Source organism: Bubalus bubalis, chromosome 13 (assembly GCF_019923935.1).
Source record: "Bubalus bubalis isolate 160015118507 breed Murrah chromosome 13, NDDB_SH_1, whole genome shotgun sequence".
Classification (NCBI taxonomy): domain Eukaryota; kingdom Metazoa; phylum Chordata; class Mammalia; order Artiodactyla; family Bovidae; genus Bubalus; species Bubalus bubalis.
This window is the reverse complement of record NC_059169.1, coordinates 15,118,694-15,142,726: the sequence shown is the minus strand read 5'-3', so window position 1 is coordinate 15,142,726 and position 24,033 is coordinate 15,118,694. Positions and strand designations below refer to the sequence as shown.

General features: G+C 38.7%; 2 protein-coding genes across 2 annotated transcripts in view; both read right to left on the bottom strand.

The window, feature by feature from the left end:
- LOC123328868 (ATP-binding cassette sub-family C member 4) overlaps nt 1-24,033 on the bottom strand; it is a gene marked incomplete in the record, with an annotated part of 1,148,417 nt that overhangs the window by 752,336 nt on the left and 372,048 nt on the right.
- Nucleotides 1-24,033, bottom strand: part of LOC123464824 (ATP-binding cassette sub-family C member 4-like) — a 113,079-nt gene that overhangs the window by 5,052 nt on the left and 83,994 nt on the right. The window contains exons 10-12 of the mRNA XM_045162440.1: nt 23,698-23,787; nt 17,408-17,580; nt 16,868-16,973 (exon numbers count right to left, since the gene is read on the bottom strand). Of these exons, the coding sequence (XP_045018375.1) occupies nt 16,868-16,973; nt 17,408-17,580; nt 23,698-23,787 (369 nt within the window). The remainder of the gene's footprint in view (nt 1-16,867; nt 16,974-17,407; nt 17,581-23,697; nt 23,788-24,033) is intronic.

Below are 24,033 nucleotides of genomic sequence, written 5' to 3'. Positions count from 1 at the left end.
TGGAATGGAAAATAAAAATAGCTGTGAGTTGATGATTTACTGTTTCATATGCTGCCAGGGTCCAGCCCCGGTGGATCCAGGGAATTCGAAGGGGAGACGGTATCGGTGATCAGGAAACAACAGCTTATTTAAATGTTAATTAAGGATATAAAGAGGGAGGAGCCAAGATGGCAGAGGAGTAGGACTGGGAGACCACTTTCTCCCCCACAAATTCATCAAAAGAGCATTTAAACGTCGAGTAAATTCCACAAAACAACTTCTGAATGCCGGCAGAGGACATCAGGCACCCAGAAACGCAACCCAACTCTTCGAAAGGAGGTAGGAAAAAATATAAAAGACAAAAAAAGAGACAAAAGAGGGAGGGAACGGAGTTCCATCCCGGGAAGGGAGGCTTAAAAAGAGAGAAGTCTCCAAACACCAGGAAACCTTCTCACTGCCGAATCTGTGCTGAGCTTTGGAAGCACAGAGGACAGCATAAAAGGGAGAAAAAAATAAATAAACAATTAAAAATCGCAGATTGTGCGCCCTACGGTAACTCCCCCAGCGGAGAAGCAGCGCAGACGCCTGCACATGGCATTAGCAAGTGGGGGCTGGGCAGAGAAGCGTGGCGTGGGCTGTGTCCCTTAGAGTAAGAATCGGGCCCGAATGTCCTGAGCGCTATCTGAGCGAAATAATTTGGGCTAGCAAACCAGACTGTGGGATATCTACCACGCGAAAAGCCAGCCCTAACCTAAGACACCGCCAGGCCTGCGCACGGAACAAAGGACTGAACAGAGATAGCCGGCTGCAGACCTTCCCTCTCCGGTGACAGGCAGCCAGAGCCGGAAGGGGGCAATCGCAGCCCCAGAGAGACACTATCTATAAAACTGTAAGCAGGCTTCTTTGCTAACTAAAACTTCTTGGGGGTCTGGACGGTCAACATCTGCCTGAGAAGGTGCGCCAGTTTTACACCCAGATAACTGAGTGGTGGGGAGGTGATAAGTCGCAGCATTGGTGCTCGCCAAACACCTCATCACCTGAGCTGCTCGGACCTGGGAAGAGCACAAAACGCAGGCCCAACCGAGTCTGCACCTCTGAGGACTACCCGAGTGCCTGAACCTGAGCGGCTTGGACCTGGGAGCTCAGCCCAGGGCCGGCCTCTGATTGTTCCCGGCGGAACAACCTAGAGCTCGAGCAGTGTGGGCAGGGAGGACACACGCACCGTGAGCAGGGGTAGACCCTGTGTGGGTGAGGCATTGCGAGCGCACGCCAGTGTTATCTGTTTGCAGCATCCCTCCCTCCCCACAGCGCGGCTGAACAAGTGAGCCTAAATAAAAATTAAAAAAAAAGTGTCCTCCACCGTCCCCTTTGTGTCAGGGCAGAAACCAGACACTGAAGAGACCAGCAAACAGAAGAAGCTATAACAGAGGGAAACGCCTTGGAAGCTACAGGCCATAGATTAAAACCCTGTGGTTACTACAGACTACATAGGAAGGGGCCTATAGATCTTGAGAAATATAAGTCGGACCAAGGAACTAGCCAAAAATGAACTGATCCCACAATACTCACAACAAAACCAGAGAAAGACCTAGATATATTTTTACTATTTTTATGATCAATCTTTCTTTCTTTTTTTTTAATTTTTTTTTAAAAATTATAAGTCCTCTATTGTCCTTTAATTTTCACTTTTATAACTATTACTTTGCAAAAAAAAAAAAAAAAAGACCCTATTTTTTTTCTTCTTCAGCAAACTTCATATATATATTTTATAATTTTTTGACCGTGTTTTTTTTTTTTTTTCTTCTTTTATTTAACATTGTATTTTTGAAATTCCAAACTCTACTCTAGATTTTTAATTTTAGTCTTTTGGTATATGTTATCAATTTTGTACCTATAGTTTTTTTTTTTTTATAATTTCTGTGACTTTTTTTTTCCCTCTGTTTCTTTCTCTTCTTCTTTTATATAACATCGTATATCTGCAATTCCAAACTCTACTCAAGATTTTTAATTTATGTTTTTTGGTATTTGATATCAATTTTGTACCTATAGTTTTTTTTTTATGTAATTTCTGTGACTTTTTTTTTCTTTTTTTTCCCTCTGTTTCTTTTTCTTCTTCTTTTATATATAACATCATATATCTGCAATTCCACACTCTACTCAAGATTTTTAATTTACGCTTTTTGGTATTTGATATCAATTTTGTACCTGCATTTTCTTTATAATTTTTGCAACATTGTTTTTGTTGGTTTGTTTGTTTTCTCTCTTTATTTTTCTTCTTTTTTTTTTAACATTGTATTTTTGAAATTCCAAACTCTACTCTAGATTTTTAATTTTTGCTTTTATGTATTTGTTAACAATTTTGTACCTTTAAGAACCCAGTCTTCAGGACCCATTTTTCACTAGGGAACGAGATTACTGGCTTGACTGCTCTCTCTCCCTTTGGACTCTCCATTTTCTCCACCAGGTCGCCTATATCTCCTCCCTAACCCCTCTCTCCTCTACCCAACTCTGTGAAATTCTGTGTGTTCCAGACGGTGGAGAACACTTAGGGAACTGATTACTGGCTGGATCTATCTCCTTCCTTTTCATTTCCCCCTTTTATCCTTCTGGCCACCTCTGTCCCCTGCCTCCTTCTTCTCTTGTCTGTATAACTCCATGAACATCTCTGAGCGGTCCAGTTGTGGAGTACACATAAGGAAGTGACTACTGGCTAGCCCACTCTCTCCACTATTGATTCCACCTCATCTCATTTGGGTCACCTCTAACTCCCTCCTCCCTCTTCTCTTCTCCATATAATGCTGTGAACCTCTCTGAGTGACCCTCACAGTAGAGAAACTTTTCATCTTTAATGTAGATGTTTTATCAATGGTGCTGTATAGAAGGAGAAGTTTTGAAACTACTGTAAAAATAAGACCGATAACTGGAAGTAGGAGGCTTAAGTCCAAACCCTGACTCCAGGGAACTCCTGACTCCGAGGAACATTAATTGACAGGAGCTCATCAAACGCCTCCATACCGACACTGAAACTAAGCACCACACAAGGGCCAACAAGGTCCAGCAAGACATACCAAGCAAATTCTCCAGCAACAAAGGAACACAGCCCTGAGCTTCAAGATACAGGCTGCCCAAAGTCACCCCAAAACCATAAACATCTCATAATTCATTACTGGACATTTCATTACATTCCAGAGAGAAGAAATACAGCTCCATCCACCAGAATATCGACACAAGCTTCCCTAACCAGGAAACCTTGACAAGCCACCTGTACAAACCCACACACAGTGAGGAAACGCCACAATAAAGAGAACTCCACAAACTGCCAGAATACAGAAAGGACACCCCAAACTCAGCAATTTAAACAAGATGAAGAGACAGAGGAATACCCAGCAGATAAAGGAACAGGATAAATGCCCACCAAACCAAACCAAAGAGGAAGAGATAGGGAATCTACCTGATAAAGAATTCCGAATAATGATAGTGAAATTGATCCAAAATCTTGAAATTAAAATGGAATCACAGATAAATAGCCTGGAGGCAAGGATTGAGAAGATGCAAGAAAGGTTTAACAAGGACTTAGAAGAAATAAAAAAGAGTCAATATATAATGAATAATGCAATAAGTGAAATTAAAAACACTCTGGGGGCAACAAATAGTAGAATAACAGAGGCAGAAGATAGGATTAGTGAATTAGAAGATAGAATGGTAGAAATAAATGAATCAGAGAGGATAAAAGAAAAACGAATTAAAAGAAATGAGGACAATCTCAGAGACCTCCAGGACAATATTAAACGCTACAACATTCGAATCATAGGGGTCCCAGAAGAAGAAGACAAAAAGAAAGACCATGAGAAAATACTTGAGGAGATAATAGTTGAAAACTTCCCTAAAATGGGGAAGGAAATAATCACCCAAGTCCAAGAAACCCAGAGAGTCCCAAACAGAATAAACCCAAGGCGAAACACCCCAAGACACATAGTAATCAAATTAACAAAGATCAAACACAAAGAACAAATATTAAAAGCAGCAAGGGAAAAACAACAAATAACACACAAGGGAATACCCATAAGGATAACAGCTGATCTTTCAATAGAAACTCTTCAAGCCAGGAGGGAATGGCAAGACATACTTAAAATGATGAAAGAAAATAACCTACAGCCCAGATTATTGTACCCAGCAAGGATCTCATTCAAGTAGGAAGGAGAAATCAAAAGCTTTTCAGACAAGCAAAAGCTGAGAGAATTCTGCACCACCAAACAAGCTCTCCAACAAATACTAAAGGATATTCTCTAGACAGGAAACACAAAAACGGTGTATAAATTCGAACCCAAAACAATAAAGTAAATGGCAATGGGATCATACTTATCAGTAATTACCTTAAACGTAAATGGGTTGAATGCCCCAACCAAAAGACAAAGACTGGCTGAATGGATACAAAAACAAGACCCCTACATATGTTGTCTACAAGAGACCCACCTCAAAACAGGGGACACATACAGACTGAAAGTGAAGGGCTGGAAAAAGATTTTCCATGCAAATAGGGACCAAAAGAAAGCAGGAGTAGCAATACTCATATCAGATAAAATAGACTTTAAAACAAAGGCTGTGAAAAGAGACAAAGATGGTCACTACATAATGATCAAAGGATCAATCCAAGAAGAAGATATAACAATTATAAATATATATGCACCCAACACGGGAGCACCACAGTATGTAAGACAAATGCTAACAAGTATGAAAGGAGAAATTAACAATAACACAATAATAGTGGGAGACTTTAATACCCCACTCACACCTATGGATAGATCAACCAAACAGAAAATTAACAAGGAAACACAAACTTTAAATGATACAATAGACCAGTTAGACCTAATTGATATCTATAGGACATTTCATCCCAAAACAATGAATTTCACCTTTTTCTCAAGTGCACATGGAACTTTCTCCAGGATAGATCACATCCTGGGCCATAAAGCTAGCCTTGGTAAATTCAAAAAAATAGAAATCATTCCAAGCATCTTTTCTGACCACAATGCAGTAAGATTAGATTTCAATTACAAGAAAAAAACTATTAAAAATTCCAACATATGGAGGCTGAACAACACGCTGCTGAATAACCAACAAATCACAGAAGAAATCAAAAAAGAAATCAAAATTTGCATAGAAATGAATGAAAATGAAAACACAACAACCCAAAACCTGTGGGACACGGTAAAAGCAGTCCTAAGGGGAAAGTTCATAGCAATACAGGCACACCTCAAGAAACAAGAAAAAAGTCAAATAAATAACCTAACTCTACACCTAAAGCAACTAGAAAAGGAAGAAATGAAGAACCCCAGGGTTAGTAGAAGGAAAGAAATCTTAAAACTTAGAGCAGAAATAAATGCAAAAGAAGCAAAAGAGATCATAGCAAAAATCAACAAAACCAAAAGCTGGTTTTTTGAAAGGATAAACAAAATTGACAAATCATTAGCCAGACTCATCAAGAAACAAAGGGAGAAAAATCAAATCAATAAAATTAGAAATGAAAATGGAGAGATCACAACAGACAACACAGAAATACAAAGGATCATAAGAGACTACTATCAACAATTATATGCCAATAAAATGGACAACGTGGAAGAAATGGACAAATTCTTAAAAAAGTACAACTTTCCAAAACTCGACCAGGAAGAAATAGAAAATCTTAACAGACCCATCACAAGCATGGAAATTGAAACTGTAATCAAAAATCTTCCAGCAAACAAAAGCCCAGGTCCAGACGGCTTCACAGCTGAATTCTACCAAAAATTTAGAGAAGAGCTAACACCTATCCTGCTCAAACACTTCCAGAAAATTGCAGAGGATGGTAAACTTCCAAACTCATTCTATGAGGCCACCATCACCCTAATACCAAAACCTGACAAAGATACCACAAAAAAAAAAAAAAAAAAAAGGATATAAAGAGTGGTTAAATAAGGATAGCTCAGTGAGGAGATTCAGTGGAGAAAAGAGGCTGAATAATTCAGCCAGAAGGTGAGAGAAAGAACGACATGGGGAGACCAAGTTTCGGTGAACAAGGCCCGCACTTTATTTTCCAAAGTAGTTTTTATACCTTAAGTTATGCATAGGGGATAATGGGGGAAGGGGTAGAGTCATGCAAGTAAGCCAGGCTTTCTTCCTGCAAACTTATCATATGCAAAAGTTTAGGTGATTTGCATCATCTTCTGGCCCGGAGGCCTGTTAACATTTTAAGACCCTTTCTTCAGAAAACTTATTTTTCTCTAAAGGTGATTGGTCAGGAGCCACCCTCCAAAAGCATTAAAGTTGCATTCCTATAGGGCAAAGGTGTGGTGGGCTATAACAAGAAAAAGAATTAACTCAAGGGTCCAAGGTTACAAACATTAAAGCTACTACTTATACCAATTATATTAATCAATACACTGCCAGGGACACAGCAGGTAAAGGATATGGAGACTTAGAAGCAAACATTGGCCCAACAAGTGAAAAACCCTTCACCAATACAATTTCTAATCAATCTTTTAACTGCTCAAAGGAATCTGTATTTAGACAGTTTAGAACATCTCCTGCCTCTCACAGTTGGGAGGCTCTGAGCAATCACATGTGGCCAGAAAAACCTATTCAGGCAGGCTAGAGGACTTCCAAAGGAGTGTGTAGGTTGAAACACTATCACACCCAGGAACTTTATTAACTGGAGCTGCAAGTTAATTCTTTTTTCATAGAGAGGTAGTGGGGGACAGCCCCCCATAAAGTCAGAGGTGTAGGTGAGAGCACAAAGCAGAAAGTAGGCAGACTCTGGTTTTGGGGGTAGATGCTCGAGAATTTCCAGGGGGACTCCTGAGGCTCGATCCCGCCTTTGCGTATGCCGAGCCTCCTTCCTTATGACCTTTGCCATGAGTGGAGCTCCTCACCACCGGCTCCCGGCAATATGCTTTATAATCACCGTTATTAATTCTCAAGAATGTCTCTCAAGAGTAGACAAACAAGGTTGATGATTTCCATCAATCCACTCTTCCATTTACTCCTTGCATCTTCCCTATCCATTCATCCATCCTGTAAGCACTGAATATCTATCACCAAAGCACTGTTCTAGGAATGGGAGATTCAAAGATGAGCAAGACAGTCTATCAAGAAGTTCACGGCCAGACACAGATGAAGACTGATGTGCAGTTAAATACTTTGGCCAAGGCAGTAGAATCAGCAGATGGCAGAACTGGGATTTGAATCTAGGACTGAACTTTTATTACTTCCTCTGCATGTGAGTTACAAGTAAAAGACACTGTTAAATTATTTACCATAAGTAAAATAAGAGACATGAGAAGTTTAATATTCAATAGTCTAAAATATCTTTCCATACGGATAATACCTAATGTTAACTTTGTTTATAATTTAAGAAAATATGCATGTAAACATAAACATTTATCCTGTCTACTTTTCAACTGTAATTTTATTATACTCAAGCACAAATTATTTACTGTGTGCCTGGGATATATTCACAAAAAAAAAAAAAAGAAAGAAAACTAGTTTTATTTAACTTTCATGATCAATAAATATGAAATGGCCCACAGTCAAAACATATTTGAGGAAAACAAGTCAATTTTCATTAGTTTCTAAATTTATTCAGCAAACATTTACTGCATATTTAACTGCATTGATAGCACTATGCTCGATGCTCTAGAACAGGAAAACACATATGTCAGGGAGCCTATACTGAAAGGAGAGAGAGAAGAAAATCCTTAAGTGTCTATAATGCAAGAAAAAAAAAAAAATGCATGACTAGGAGGAGTTGAGTAACAGAAGAGATGACTTCTGGCCAGAGGTTTGGAGGACAAGCTTCAAGTAGGACAGAGAGCACAGAGCTGGGCCTTGAAGAATGAATAGCCTTGAACATGCAGAATTGGAGGTGGGTCGGCAGACAGTGGTCATTCCAGACACAGGCAACCAAACGGACCAAGAGGGTTGGTCGCTAGCTTGGGATCTCCTCCAGAGCAGGTTTATATGGCTTTCCATGTTCACTTTGCATCTCAGGGCTCTGACATTGTACATGACAGGAATCAGGCACACAATACATGCTGATTAAAAGTTAAAAACAAAGGAAACTAAATTCAGGGTATGACAGGGTGACTGCCCAATGGTGTAATTTGGCAAGACTGTAGAATAAGATCAAGGAGGGAACGGATATAGCTGGCAAGGGAAGCCGCCGAGGCAGTGGGATACAGGGGTGACAGGATTAGGGATGTGGACATGGAGGACCACATGCCTGATGGTTGTGGGTAAGAGGGAGCGTGAAAGGGAAAATGAAAGACAAACAAGCCAGTGTTGAAGATAAAGGCTTGAAACTTATTGTCAAATGTTGGAAATGAAGAAAAAAGAAAAGGGGTAGTCAGAGAGGATGGGGCACTGACAGGAACAGAGTGCAGTGTGGTCAACGCTCATGTCAGGACGTACAAGAGTTGCACTGGAACATAGACTGAAAAAAGGCCAGGAATGGAATTTTACCAACGTAGCCTCTATGCTTACCAGTTTTGTCAAAGATTCTAGGTATTTCAGAACACATAAACATAAGGCAACTCTAAATTTTATGTACAGAAAAATAGGTACAATTTTGAATTATTTTTTAACATTTTATATCTATAAGAAAATGTTCCTATAATCTCTCTCTTTCCCCATTCTTCCATAACCCAAGTTGAACTAAACTGAACCACACATTTAAGTTAGTGTGATAATCCCTTGATCCAAGAAATTCTCCGGGAATGCCAATCTCAAATCATTTGCCACTCTCCACTGGTTAAGGACAAATGCATTAAGTGAGATAAGTCAGTCAGTTACATAAGCTCAATGAAGATGTGTTTATCTAGGTAGCTGTCTTAGACATAAAAATTAAATGGACCTATTGCAAAATAATTTGATTCATTTTCTTTTTTTTAAGTTTTACTTTATATGGGAGTATATTTACTTTTAATTTTTTATTACATTGGAATATAGTTGATTAACAATGTTGTGGTAGTTTCAGGTTTACAGCAAAGTGAATCAATATACATGTTTCCATTCTTTTTCAAAATTTTTTCCCAATCAAGTCATCATAGAACATTGAACAGAGTTTCCTATGCTATACAGGACATCCTTGTTGGCCATCTATTTTAAATAGAGCAGTATGTGCATGTCAGTCCCAAACTCTCAATCTCTCCCTCCCTGCACGATTCCCCTGGGTAACCATAAATTTGGTCTCTGGTCTCGATGTTAGTGAGTTTGTTTTTGTTTTGTAAATAAGTTCATTTGTATCACTTTTTTTTTTTTTAATTCTGCATGTAAGCGATATCATATGATATTTGTTTTTCTCTGTCTGAATTACTTCATTTAATATGATCATCTCCTGGTCCATCCATGTTGCTGCAAATGGCATTATTTCATTCTTTTTTATATCTAAGTAATATTCCATTGTGGGCTTCTCTGGTAGCCTAGACGGTAAAGAATCTAGCTGCAATTCGGGAGACCAGGGTTTGATCTCTGGGTTGGGAAAAATCCCCTGAAGGAGGGCATGGAAATCCTCTGCTGTATTCTTGCCTGGAAAATCCCCATGGATAGAGGAGACTGGCAGGCTACAGTCCATGAGGTCACAAAGAGTCGGATACAATTGAGCAACTAAGTACAGCACAGCACAATATTCCATTGTATATATGTATCACATCTTCTTTATCCATTCATATGTCAATTGACATTTGGGTTGCTTCCATGTCTTGAGTATTGTAAACAGTGTTTCAGGGATCACTGGGGTGCAGGTATCCATGTTTTTCTCTGGGTATATGCCCAGGAGTGGAATTGTTGGATCACACAGGGGCAGTTTTTAGCTTCTTATGGAACCTTCATAGTTTTTCTTCATTTGTTTGTTTGTTGCTGTGCTGGGTCTTAGTTGTGGCATGAGGGATCTTCATTGTGATGCACGAGCTCAGTAGTTGTGGCGTGTGGGCTCAGTCGCCTGGAGCATGTGGGACTTTAGTTCCCCAACTAGGGATTGAACCCAAGTCCTCTACATTGGAAGGCAGATTCTTTACCACTGGGCCACCAGGAAAATCCCTCCAGTTTTTCAATAGTGTCTGCGCAAATTTACATTCTACCCACAACGGAGGAGGGCTCCCTTTTCTCTATACCCTCTCTAGCATTTATTTGTAGATTTTTTGATGATCATCATTCTGACTGGTACAAGATCTCACTGTAGTTTTGATTTTCATGTCTCAACTTGGCAGTGTCCACCACACTGGAAAAGGTCAGTTTTCATTCCAATTTCAAAGAAGGGCAATACCAAAGAATGTTCAAACTACCACACAATTGCACTCATTTAACATTCCAGCAAGGTCATGCCCAAAATCCTCCAAGCTAGGCTTCAACAGAACATGAACCAAGAAATTTCAGATGTATAAGCTGGATTTAGAAAAGGCAGAGGAACCAGAGATCAAATTGCTAATATCCAGTAGATCATAGAAAAAGCAAGAGAATTCCAGAAAAACATCTACTTCTGCTTCAATGACTACACTAAAGCTTTTGACTGTGTGGATCACAACAAACTGTGGAAAATTCTTAAAGAAATGAGAATACCTTACCTGCCTCCTGAGAAACCTGTATGCAGGTCAAGAAGCAACAGTCAGAACTGGACATGGAACAACAAACTGGTTCCAAATTGGGAAAGGAATACCTCAAGGTTGTATATTGTGACCCTGCTTATTTAGCCAATAGGCGAAGTACATCATGTGAAATGCTGGGCTGGATGAAGCTCAAGCTAGAATCAAGATAGTTGGGAGAAATATCAATAATCTCAGATATGCAGATGATACCACCCTAATTGCAGAAAGCAAAGAGGAACCAAAGAAGCTCTTGATGAAAGTAAAAGAAGAAAATGAAAAAACTGGCTTAAAACTCAACATTCAAAAAACTAAGATCATGGCACCTGGTCCCATCACTTCATAGCTAATAGATGGGGAAACAATGGAAAAAGTGACAGATTTTATATTCTGGGGCTCCAAAATCACTGCAGATGATGACTGCAGCCATGGAACGCTTGCTCCTTGGAAGAAAAGTTATGACAAATCTAGACAGTGTGTTCAAAAGCAGAGACATCACTTTGCTGACAAACGTCTGTATAGTCAAATCTATGGTTTTTCCAGTAGTCATGTACAGATGTGAGAGTTGGACCATAAAGAAGACTGAGTGTGCAAAAACTGATGCTTTCAAACTGTGGTGCTGGAGAAGATTCTTGAGAGTTACTTGGACAGCAAGGAGATCCAATCAGTCAATCCTAAAGGAAATCAACCCTGAATATTCATTGGAAGGACTGATGCTGAAGCTGAAACTCCACTGTTTGGCCACCTGATGCAAAAAGCTGACTCATTAGAAAAGACCCTGATGCTGGACAAGATTGAGGGCAACAGGAGAAGGGGAGGACAGAGGATGAGATGGTTGGATGGCATCACTGACTCGATGTACATGAGTTTGAGCAAACTGTGGGAGACAGTGAAGCACAGGGAAGCCTGGCATGCTACAGTCCATGGGCTGGCAGTCAGACGCAACTGAGTGACTGCACAACAACAAAAGCATTTGGCAATATATGACTCTAGGGACAACACTGTTGATTATGCCCTTCACCAGTATCTATCACTTACCCAGTTACTCCCCTAGGCTGGCTCCCTGCCCTCTAGAGCATTAGGCTTTACAGCTCATTAACTTAACTTATGTCCTCAAAGCTTTTGGAACAGATAATCACTTGCATTCTGGAAAGGAAACTCCAAGATATTGTGGGTTCAGTTTCAGAACACCACAATGAAGTGAATATCACAATAAAGAGTCACATAAATTTTATGATTTCCCAGAGCATAGAGAAATTAAGTTTATACCACACTGTAGCCTATCAAGTGTGTAATAGCATTGAGACTGAAAAAAAAAAAAAACAATGTGCAGACCTTAATTTAAAAATATTTTACTGCTAAACAATGCTAAACATCATCTGAGCCTTCAGTAAGTTATAGTAGTAACATTAAAGTTCACTAGTCACAGATCACCATAAAAAAGTAATGATAGTGAAAAACTTTGAAATATTGTGAGAATTAGCAAAATGTGACACAGAGACTTGGGGTGAGCAAATGTTGTTTTTAAAAAATAGCACCAATAGACTTACTTGATGTAGGGTTGTGACAAACATCCAATGTGTTAAAAAAAAAAAAAAAAGTCGATATCTGTGAAGTGCAGTAAAACAAGATATGCCTATATTTCTTTTTACTTTTTTTTAAACTGAAGTATAGCTGATTTATAATGTTTCAAGTATACAGCAAAGTGATTCAGTTGTACATATATAAATATATAGAGAGACAGATTATTTTTTCAGATTTTTATCTATTACAGTTTATCACAAGATAATGAAAGTAGTTACTTGTGCTATAGTGTAGGTCCTGTTGTTTATATGTATAGTGTGTATCTCTGGAGAAGGAAAAGGCAACCCACTCCAGTGTTCTTGCCTGGAGAATCCCAGGAATGGGGGAGCCTGGTGGGCTGCTGTCTATGGGATCGCACACAGTCGAACATGACTGAAGTGACTTAGCAGTAGCAGTAGCAGCAGTGTGTATCTATTAATCCCAATTCCTAATTTATCCATCCCCCATATTCCTGTATTTCTAAATCAATCAAGAAAAACAGGTGCCTCGAAAGTCAAAGTTTTGAGAAAGAACAATACTTATGGTGTCTTTGCCGATTGAAAGTCGACTGGTAATCCAAAGCTCTAGAAAATAATACAAGGTTTACACCTGGGGTGGGTGTAGAACAGAGGACAATTCTCCAGCCCTGAAGCTAGAGGATGCATGTCTCTTGTTTCTATTCCTACCAGAGGAGTCATCAGCTGAAACCAGGTCAGACCAAGATATAAACAAGTGGCCAGATTTACATCTCCTACTGGGATCTCCTTGTGACATCACTGATGACCTTGACCAGACAGCCTTAAACTGAAGGTCTCCCAAAACAGGAGTAGGAAGGTCAGCTCCACAGTGAAGGGCAAGGTCACCATGGAAAACAAGGTCATCATCACAGGCTCCAAAGAGAACCCTTGTATTTCCCTTCTCTTCCCTCAGATCCCACGTTCAGTCCATCACTTGGCTCCACTTCAGTGTCTATCCCAAATCCAGCCATCTCACCATTTCCACTGCAGGGACATTAGTCTAAGCCACCAACAGTTGAGAAAGGACACACTGTAAGAGACTGCATTTGGAGACCTGAAAGACCATCAGTGTGGTTTTAGCTGTAAAGGAAGGCGGGGGAGCAGAGAGGGACAAAACTAGAAAGGTGGGGAAGGGCCGGGCTGTAAACTGTTTTGTAAAACTAGGTTAAGGACTTGTTGAACATATTGACAAAGAGGGAAAAATCTGAGGTTACATCACCGACTCAATGGACATGAGTTTGAGTAAACTCCAGGAGTTGGTGATGGACAGGGAGGCCTGGCGTGCTACAGTCCATGGGATCACAGAGTCGGACATGACTGAGTGAACCGAACTGAACTGAACTGACTGGTAAGTAAAACATTAAACAAATGGACGTATTTTGATAACGGCAACAAAGATGATTGATTAAGGAGGTACTTGTGAACTAGACATTTACAACTATGGATCAAGTACTGATAGATAAAGACTTAGAACTAAGCAACGGACAGGTCTGCCAAATGCTGTCCTTTTTCACTGTTTCCTTAACCAATCATACATTCCAAAGTGAAAGTGTCAGTTGCTCAGTTGTGTCCAACTCCTTGTGACCCCATGGACTCTAGCCCATCAGGCTCTTCTGTCCATTGGATTTCCCAGGCAAGAACACTGGAGTGGGTTGCCATTCCCTTCTTTAGGGAATCTTCCTGACCCAGGGATCAAACCCAGGTCTCCTGCTTTGCAGGCAGATTCTTTACCATCTGAGCTACCACAGAGGCTACATTCCAAAGTGACAGCATGTATAAGAATTAGGTAGTAACAGGAAGCTGCTTCCATGAATGTTGTAATACCAAAACCCAAAAACACATCTCCAGGCTACATTTAGAAGCAAAGAATTTATTCACACAAGAGATCAAGTCATCTTTCTGTTGCTGCCTCTAAAGCTTGACAAAGGGTTTCAAAAGGGAAATTTCACAGCATCAATCATTCCTTGTGTAAGAAGTATGCCTTTGGGGGGCAGTCTGCAAAATACAGTGCTGAGACGTGAGAATAACAAAGTGACAGGTAAAGAGTAGAAATAAAAGGTTACTTTTCCAATTAGCACTCAAGAACAAAAACAAAGGACTAAGGATGCTTGATGCTAAACAAAGTTGTTGGCATTTCAAAGTCACTGTCCTAAAATCTTGGAATGTCACCAGATCCCTCACAAAACTCTGCAGGAGAGGCCTGCTTCTAACTGAGATGTTTCAGTTCAGGTGACCAGACACACTGCTTTGAGCCTAGAGCATCCCTTTGGTGGCAGATGCCCCACTTTTGTCATTTTCTTCTCCAGAACTCACTCCTAAGTATGGCCAGCTCGCAGGAGTGAGGCCACAGGCACAGCCTCCAGACTGACAGTCTGGTATCTACTCAGTGTCCCCACTGGTGATCCCACCTGACAATGCATGGGGAGTAGGGAGGGAGGTGATATTCCAGGAACTGCTCAAGAAGTCAAAAGAGACAACTCCATTATCCCTGGACATAAGGAAGTTTGGGTATTACTGACCATTTATTACTGATTATTACCTGTTTAGTATATACTGACTGACCTATTTAGTATAGACCATTGAAATAAAAGTTGACTCTGCTGCCTTTTAAGCACTGTGCAGGATTTCCTTATCTATTTACTTCATCTTTAATCAGCAATACTGGATACTGCAGGATCTTGTGACAGTAGTTAGCATCTGTAAAATGAGTAATATCAGCTTGTTTCCACAGGCTGGGAATTAGCTTGAAAACAACTTGAATTCCTTAGGGCTTATTTGCAGCCAAAGATTTCTCTTCGAGGAATGGTTTTCCTTGTCATTTTATAAATCCACATCCTAAGATTTATGGAAATTCAGCAACAAAGGGAAAAGAAAAAGAGAGAGAAGTCAAAAAAAGAGAGAAAAGGGGAAAGGAGGGAGGAAGGAGGAAAACAAAGCTAAGGAAGGAAATACTAATTTCTGAGGAAGTAAGAACAAATCAAAGTTACAGGAAAGATACTAGACAGATATCCAAACACCAAAGCTTAGGGCCTGCTTTGTGTGCTGAGTCCAGATCTACTATGTAAGAGACTTGCTAGTTGTTTATCTACAGTCTCTCAGCCCTGACTTAACTTTCTTTCTACACTCTTGTGATGAAGAGGCTGGCTCTTTGCAAATCTCATTTCAGAAACACTTTGCCCTGACAGCTTCTTTGGTAAAGAATCCACCTGCAATGCAGGAGACCTTGGTTCGATTCCTGGGTCGGAAAGATCCCCTGGAGAAGGGATAGGCTACCCATTCCAGGATTCTTGGGCTTCCCTTTTGGCTCAGCTGGAAAGAATCTGCCTGCAATGCAGAAGACTTGGTTTGATCCTGGGTTGGGAAAATCCCTTGGAGAAGGGAAAAGCTACCCCCTCCAGTATTCTGACCTAGAGAAGTCTATAGATTGTACAGTCCATGGGGTCACAAAGAGTCAGACATGACCCAGTGACTTTCACTTTCACTCTTGGCCAGCTGGCTCTTTGTTAGATCCTACCAGTAGCCACCAGGTTACCTGGTGGCTCAGAAGATAAAGCATCTGTCTACAATGCAGGAGACCCAGGTTCGAGCCCTGGGTTGGGAAGATCCCCTGGAGAAGGAAATGGCAGTCCACTCCAGGACTATTGCCTGGAGAATCCCATGGACAGAGGAGCCTGGTAGGCTACAATCCATGGGGTCATAAAGAGTCCGACACGACTGAGCGAATTCACTCACTCACCAGTAGGGAGTACTAGAGGGACTCACAGAGCAAACAGACTGTCTAGTTTCTGCTAATCCTGCAGCATCACCTCAGCAGTGGGACCTGACTCCAGATTCCAGGGTCCATTAAGCATGTGGAGAACCAGCCCCATCCTGCTCCCTCACAAGTATCACCAGCACCTGGGCAGTGACTGCTCCATGGAGGTCTGAGCACCGACTCTTTAGGGCCTCTCCTCTTGAGTTCTTGGGTCTGGAGATTTGTCCTAGGACACAGTAGCTGCCTGCTAAAATTATTAACTCAGTGTTTCTAACATTTCTAGCCCTCCAATTGCTATGTGACATATTTCCTTTATTAAGTGCTTTCTGTGAAAATACTTTGTTTTTCTCACCAGGCCCTTTCTTCTCATGGAATTCCCTCTGACAGCAACAGCTAAGAAATTCTTCAACTTTAGCCAACAGCCTCCTGGTAATCTAAATAAAAGGCTATTTTTTTTTTTTTAATCTGCCATGCCATGTGGCTTGTGGGATCTTAGTTCTCCAACCAGGGATTATTGGCACTTGGCAGTGAGAGCATGAAGTCCTGATCACTGGACAGCCAGGGAATTCCCAAAGGTCTCAGTTTTTTATTATGGTAATCTAAAAATAATGAAACAACTGTGGAATAGTAAAAATGACCATGTTCTACTACTCTGAAATATGGAGACTTATCTTGGATTTGGAATATTTTCATGGTTGGCCATCTTTAAGAAAAATGACAGTGTAAATAAACTTTTAATATGAAAATATGCAATTATTGGATGTATTATTTAATAGTACATTCTGAAGGTATAATTAAGTACCCAAGTTATTGTCAGGAATGGAGAAAAATTAAGAGAAAGTTAACTTATTAGAGTTTCCTATAAAGTTTTACAAGGAAGGATATATTGCAAAATTGAACAAAAATGGAAATAACTGAAACTCCACAGGTAAGGCTCTTACCATTATCTTGTCACTGTCAATAATGGTGCTCAATCTGTGTGTGATGGTTATCACAGTGCACTGGGCAAATTTCTCATGGATTGCTTTTTTTATTAATTCATCAGTTCTGGAATCAAAGAAGTTCAGTTTAGTTAGTAAAGACAGGAAAAGCAGACTTAAGACTTAAAAATATCATATATAATAATGATGTTTTTTAAAAATCAATGCTTTATGACTTAATCTTGTTTCTGAAAAACTAAGTATAAAAAGTCTACTTACAAATTTACCATTGTTCATAAAGCAATGGGAAATATTCTTCCCTTGAAAGCTTGAAATTATCAGAAGCTACATTTAGGAATTTTGCTCTCATAGGAAGTCTCATAACAATATTAATACCATATAACATGCTTTAGTTTCTTTCTTTGTTTTCTAGAATTCATCTTATCAAGATATTTCTTTGGGACAAAGAGAACACTTGAAAACATTTTTAAGCATCATCAAGCATTTTCCATTTACCACATTTAAAATTCAGATTCCAGGTCATGGACCTCAGCCCCTTACCTTGGATCCACATTCGATGTGGCTTTGTCAATAATCAATATCTGATTTGTCTTGAGAATAACTCTGGCAAGACACACCAGTTGTCTCTGTCCAACACTCAAATTTGATCCTGTTTCTGCTAAGGCAGCATCCATTTTACCAGGAAGACCTTCGATGGTTTCTTTAAGTTGTACCTGTGGATACAGAAAGAAGAACATTTTCCTCCACAAATTTCTGCTGAAGGAGATAAGCCTCATATGCTAGAGTTTTGACATCCTCAGGACTTCTTATGTCTCTTACATGTACAGCCACCTGATGGGGAGAGCTCCTTCCAAGGAGCGTTCACTGTGAAAGATGGTGGAGTCAACTCAGGACAGAAAGATCTCAGTGTCCCCTATCCCTGCCATAGGATATCCACCAGAAACCCCACCAGGGATTAGTTAAGGAAGTCTCTCAAGATATGAAGCTATTTCTCCCAATCTGATCTAAACAGAAAAGTTAAAAGGATCTTTAGTTTTCCCAAAGTATATTTTCCCTAGATCTTAGTACACTAAGGGAAATTTTTTTTAAGCAAAATTATTTTAGGAAGTATGGTTGTCTAAAGATATAATCTTATCAGTAATTTACCATTTTGGAAGACCTAAAGGTTTAAAAAAATACAAATTCAAACAATGGCAAACTGTACCTCATATATTATTAAACCTGGAGCCTACTTTGGCTTTGGTTCCTTCCAAAATATAACCCCATACCTGTTTTTCCAGTCAACTGGATTTTCTTCAGTGTCATAAATGTTTTGCAATGAGAAAACTCAGGAAAAACAGGACACAACATAACATCTTATTTCCCCCAGACCATGGCTATGGGTGGTGTTTATATTTATCTACTCTGAAAAAATTGCAATCATTCTGTATAACAGGCTCCAGTTTCAGAGAAACAGACATAGAGAACAGACCTATGGACATGGGAGGAGGAGAAGAAGGAGAAGGGGAGATGTATGGAGAGAGTAACATGGAAATTTTCAATACCATATATAAAATAGATAACCAACGGGAATTTGCTGTATGACTCAGGGAACTCAAACAGGGGCTCTGTAACAGGCTGAAGGGTGGGTTGCAGGGGGAGATGGGAGAGAGGTTCGGGAGGGAGGGGACATTAGTGTACCTATGGCTGATTCTTGTTGATGTATGACAGAAAACCACAAAATTCTGTAAAGCAATTATCCTTCAATAAAAAATCTTTTTAAATTGTAATCATAAGATTAAATAAAACAAACTTTTAACTGCCAGAGATAATCTGAAAGTCACTGGTTGGTAGGAGTCATTTCAACGAACATTTGTTTTGGAGAAATATTATGGAATAAGAACCAAACCCATACTATGCTTGAAGTTAAAGAACAAAAAGTAAATATACTTCAGATTAAGAGACCAACAGATTGATGAGTGATGGCCAGTGAGCAGGGACCCAGAATTACAGTGTCAAATAACAAAACACTAGGGGTGAAAGGGCAACATTTTCATGGTATCCTAAATGCTGGAGTATTTCTATGAACATGATCCTGAATTATGCTCCTGATGGAGTTCAAGCTCAGAAAGAGGGAATTCTGATTTAGGATTAAGTATGGTATTGATATTTCCAGAATCTAAAGGGTAAGATTTGGATTGTGATGCAAGTGCTCGTGGTGAAAATTATAAAATGGAAGATGTCAGCTTAGTCTCCCCCTTTCCTCCATTACAAGGAAGAGGACTTAGTATTCTATCTATGAAACAAATTCATACATCTGCACCCAGTGATGGGACTAATCAAAGGTGTGACAGCGGCAAAGCTTTTATCACTTTTCCTTCTGAGCTGACATTAGTAATCTTTGCACATCAAATTGGTCTTTCATAAGACTGATGTCTTAACTTTAAAGAAATAATCTCACACTTGCTCTCAATTTGGATGATATCTCATCACTAATCTGTTTTTTTGTTTTGTTTTGTTTTGTTTTTTTACTTTCCTTCAGGTTTTCCACTTTGGCCTACAAGGACTGAGGCTTTTGTAAGGTGAAAATGTTTTCCAGTAAACACTGCTTTCTGAGACTGTGAGAATGAGACTAACATGAAGATGAAATATAAAGGTATGTACTTGCTAACATCATCAGAGTATAAAATGAGTCAGTATGTGTAGAGTTTGTAGTGGTTGATACAAAGAAATCAACAGATATTGCCCATTATTAATAATGCTGTCAGCTGGCCTCTCTTCATGTTCTGCTTTATTTTCTTCTTCACATGTATCAGCACTGAGAATTTATTACACATGCATTGACTAGGTTTCCATCTTCTCCACAAGAGTTTAAGCTAAATGGTAGAGACTTTATCAATTTTGATGACTGTGATGATCCTAGAATCTGCAATTATGCCTGACTAAAGTTCTCTCAATAAATATTTGTTGGATGTATGAATGAAGCTATAAGTGCATCTTATCTTGTGACATCTGTTCCTATAAATTAGGAAACAAATCCATACAGATAATTTATACATAATACTGCTTTCTTACTAAATGAAAGTGTAAAAAAATATATTCTTCTAACAATTAACTGGCTCCAAGATACCATAACATCATAATGTAACTGTGGAAAGCATTTTAAAAGGTATAATTTAAGGAAAACAGAGAGAATAATACTATTGAAAACTATATATCTCAGTATAAAATGCTTGAGATTGTTTTTGAGCTTGGAAAAGTAATAAGCTACAGCAAAACTGAAAGTAATAATCTGAATTTATAAGACAACCACTTCTATTATCATGATTTCAGAGTAACCTACTATATATACTGTATCTACTAGCCAGGTGCCAATGCCCCTCACAGGAGATTGTGAGATGTCAGATGGTCTCCATATTTTGTAGAACCTTCCTACTTTTCAAAAAGAAAGGCTGGTGTGGGCTGGAAGAGACACTGAAATGCAATCAACAGATGGAGAAGAGCTTTTACTAGAGCAGGACCAGCAGTAAAGGAAGTAAGCGGGGAGCCCGTTCACCTAAATACAAGGTCCTGGGAAATGGACATATGAGCTGTCTCCACAGCCAGGATTGAATCACGTGATTCGTGATGCACAGGCTGCTGACACCCAGATTTCTGAATCTTGGTTTCCTGTGTGATGAGACACTTGTGTCCTAATATAGATACTATCAACATCTAACATAACTGGGTTATTTCTTCACAGTTTTCATAAGGCACACCATCCTTAGTTGTCTATTCCAGGATTAAAGCTGTTTTCTTTTTTTAACAGAAGCAACATACTGCTGATTATTTTCAAGAGTTCTTGGTTGTTGTTTTTTTTAACTAGAGGATAATTGTTTTACAATGTTGCAGTGGTCTCTTTGATACATCAATGTGAATCAGTCACTATTTTAAATATATATGTATGTATATTAAATATATATATATATATATATATATATATATATATTCCTTTCTTTTCCAGAGTTTTATTTACCATGATTCCTTAACCTTTGAGAGATAAAGTGTTTCTTCAGGCACTACTCATGTTATATTGGTAGAGCTGCTTTTTAGGTGTCCCAATCAGCATTAATTTCTGATGAATTTTCCTCAATTTACAGTAAGCTACTTATCATTACATAAAAAAATTTATTTTCAGAATACCTTGAAAAAAATAACTAAGATGAGATGGGCATAAAACTGTCTCCCTTTTGAGTGTCCAAATCAGTCAAAGGAGAAAGAGTAGACAGAACTAAGGATTTAAAAATAAATTTAAAAATCTTCTTTTACTTTTAACTGAAGTTCTTAAAGAAGAAAACATAGTGGTGCCTCCTACTCTCAGGAAGACTCTGAGTTAGGGTTCACATTTTCCATTTGTTTGGCATCACTTATAAACCAATAACTGGGGGGTGTTAATCCACCTAAAAATTCATCTCTTTGCCTGAGTTATACTTCTTAGACTGACAAATCATCTCATCACTCTGTTACTATAGGAAGTATTTCTTTATGACATTTGCATGTTTATCAATGAAAGATTTAGTGATATTCTAAAAATTAGAATATCACATAAAAGTAATAAAAGAACAATTCCTAGAAAATACAATGATGGGATGATTCCTCCCTAAGAGATACCACTAAAGTAACAGGACCACTTCTGGAAGTGGCATATGGAAACCACACACTTCACTTTGTGACATAAACTCATGTTTATTTCTATTTAAAGAAATTTCCAAATGTACTTTATTTAAAGGTAGATCTTAGTATTGTCTACCACTTCCAGCACTTCATCATTATTAGAATTCAGAGGCCCACTACATTTTATTTTGATTTTGACTCCTACAGATGAATTAAATATAAGTTAGAGCCAAGTTCTAAGATAGCTTTTCAAAGGATTTATCTCCCAATTAATGTTTCTTCACTGTCCATGGAACAATGTGCTCTAAAATTCTATAGTAATTTCACTACTGGAGGATCTGTAAAGAGAGATCTCAGGCTTGGAAACAAATTGGAAAATAAGTTACCAATACTTCTAGTTTTTTGAAAGGTGTGTACTAATTTCATCATTAAATCTTTCCTCTGAGTCCAGTAGAAGTGGATCCTTCCATCTTTCTTTACATTTGATGGTTAACTTCTCTACCTCTTCTCTTCTAGAATTTCACTGTAGAAAGACTCACTGACTTAAATGAAATCAGAGGTCCACTGCTTCTCAAGTAGAAGGTAAAGCAATCGACCTGATTTAAGAGCATAAAATCCTCACAGTTGCTAGAAAGCAGGGTGGGTGTGTGAAACTCAGTGCTGAAATCCTTCAGAAACCAGAAATATTGGCAGGAGATTGTCAGGCCTTCCAGTCAGCTTGCTTACAGTCAAATTCATCTGTGTACTACAGATTTGAGAGCTACCCCTGAAAAGGTGACACTAAATGACAAAAAGTACCAATTCAAAACAACACTGTGTCATTGGGATTTGTGGGAATAAAACAAAAAACATTTTTGTTTTGAGAGAAATAAGCCATGCTTCTCTGAACTGAAGAGATCAATCAAACATTAAGTATTTATTAAGTGCTTACTTTTTAAAAGCAGAAGACTGAGCTAAGTCCTATGAGGGTTTAAAATCTGTCTATAGTTTAACGGTGGAGATACATTTTCTGCCAAGGGTAGCTTAGAATCAATTTACAAAACTGGGGCAAATGCAGAAAATAATTTATATTAAAATATACCAACTAACAACATCTTAACACTCAAAATCCATTTCATGAAATGATGAGGAGATTCAAAGAAGTAGTCCAAAGGGAAACACTACACAAATAGAACATCTTCTAGAAATGAACTTAAAACTATAAAAACGTCACAAAAGCTCCAGGGTTCTGTTACTTGCATTTACTCTGCAGGATTAAAATAGCAGTCAATATATAATTATTATCACATTCCAACTGTATAATTTACCCTTATAAACACTTATGAAACATCACACTATTTTAGTAGTATGATCTCATTTCTCTCTCAGTTAATAATGAAAAGCTATTATTGTGTTTACTTAGTAGATGTTCCCTAATATCTGAGGAGTAAAATGAATATTACAGGGTAATTAGGGTAATAAATTCACTAGGTAACCAATAGAATTTGAACCCACAATTTAAAAATCTAGTTTAGTGCTCTGCTATAGTCAAAGCTATGGTCTTCCCAGTGGTCACATATGGTTGTGAGAGCTGGACTGTAAGGAAAGTAGAGCACCAAAGAATCAATGTCTTCAAACTGTGGTACTAGAGAAGACTCCTTGGACAGCAAGGAGATCAAACCAGTCAATCTTAAGGGAAATCAACCCTGAATACTCATTGGAAGGACTGATGCTGAAGATGAAGCCCCAGTATTTTGGGCACTTGATGCAAACAGCCAACTCATTGGAAAAGTCCCTGATGCTGGGAAAGACTGAGAGCAGAAGAGGGCATCAGAGGATGAGATGGCTGGATGGCATCATTGATGCAATGGATATGAACTTGGACAAACTTTGGAAGATAGTGAAGGACAGGGAGGCCTAGCATGTTGGAGTCCATGAAGTCCCAAATAGTCAAACACAGCTTTGGAACTGAACACAACACAACACAAAGACAAGGTAATGGGTTTAGTTGCTTTGGATTCTAAGGGAAAATCTACAGTGGAAATATGATGCATTATATTCTTGCTTTTCATCAAAATCAATACACAGATCATCAATGTTCTGCTAGGAGGTAAACAAAATCAGTTACATGGATAAGCTCCCCTTTAATTGCCTGCAGTGCTATAAATGTACACACACATATACTGATGCTAACAAACTAATAACATTTAATAAATTACCTCTTCTAAGGCATTCCACAGTTCCTTATCTGTATGTTCATTAAAAGGATCCAGATTTTTCCTCATTGTTCCCGTGAATAAAACAGGTTCCTAAATAACCCAAAATAGTAAATGTTATCAGTCAACTTTATCCATTTTATTCCAGTACTTACAGAATTAAAATGAACAAAATCAAAATTCACTGTAATCTTTAATAAAAGGTTGTAAATGCCCATTTACAAAAACAGTATCTCTAAAATAATTTTCAGTTGTATAAACTGTGCTGCAAAATATCCTCTGGACCATTGAACACTAACAAAAGAAAGTGCTGAGGTGTGTCACCTTAAGAAAAACCTG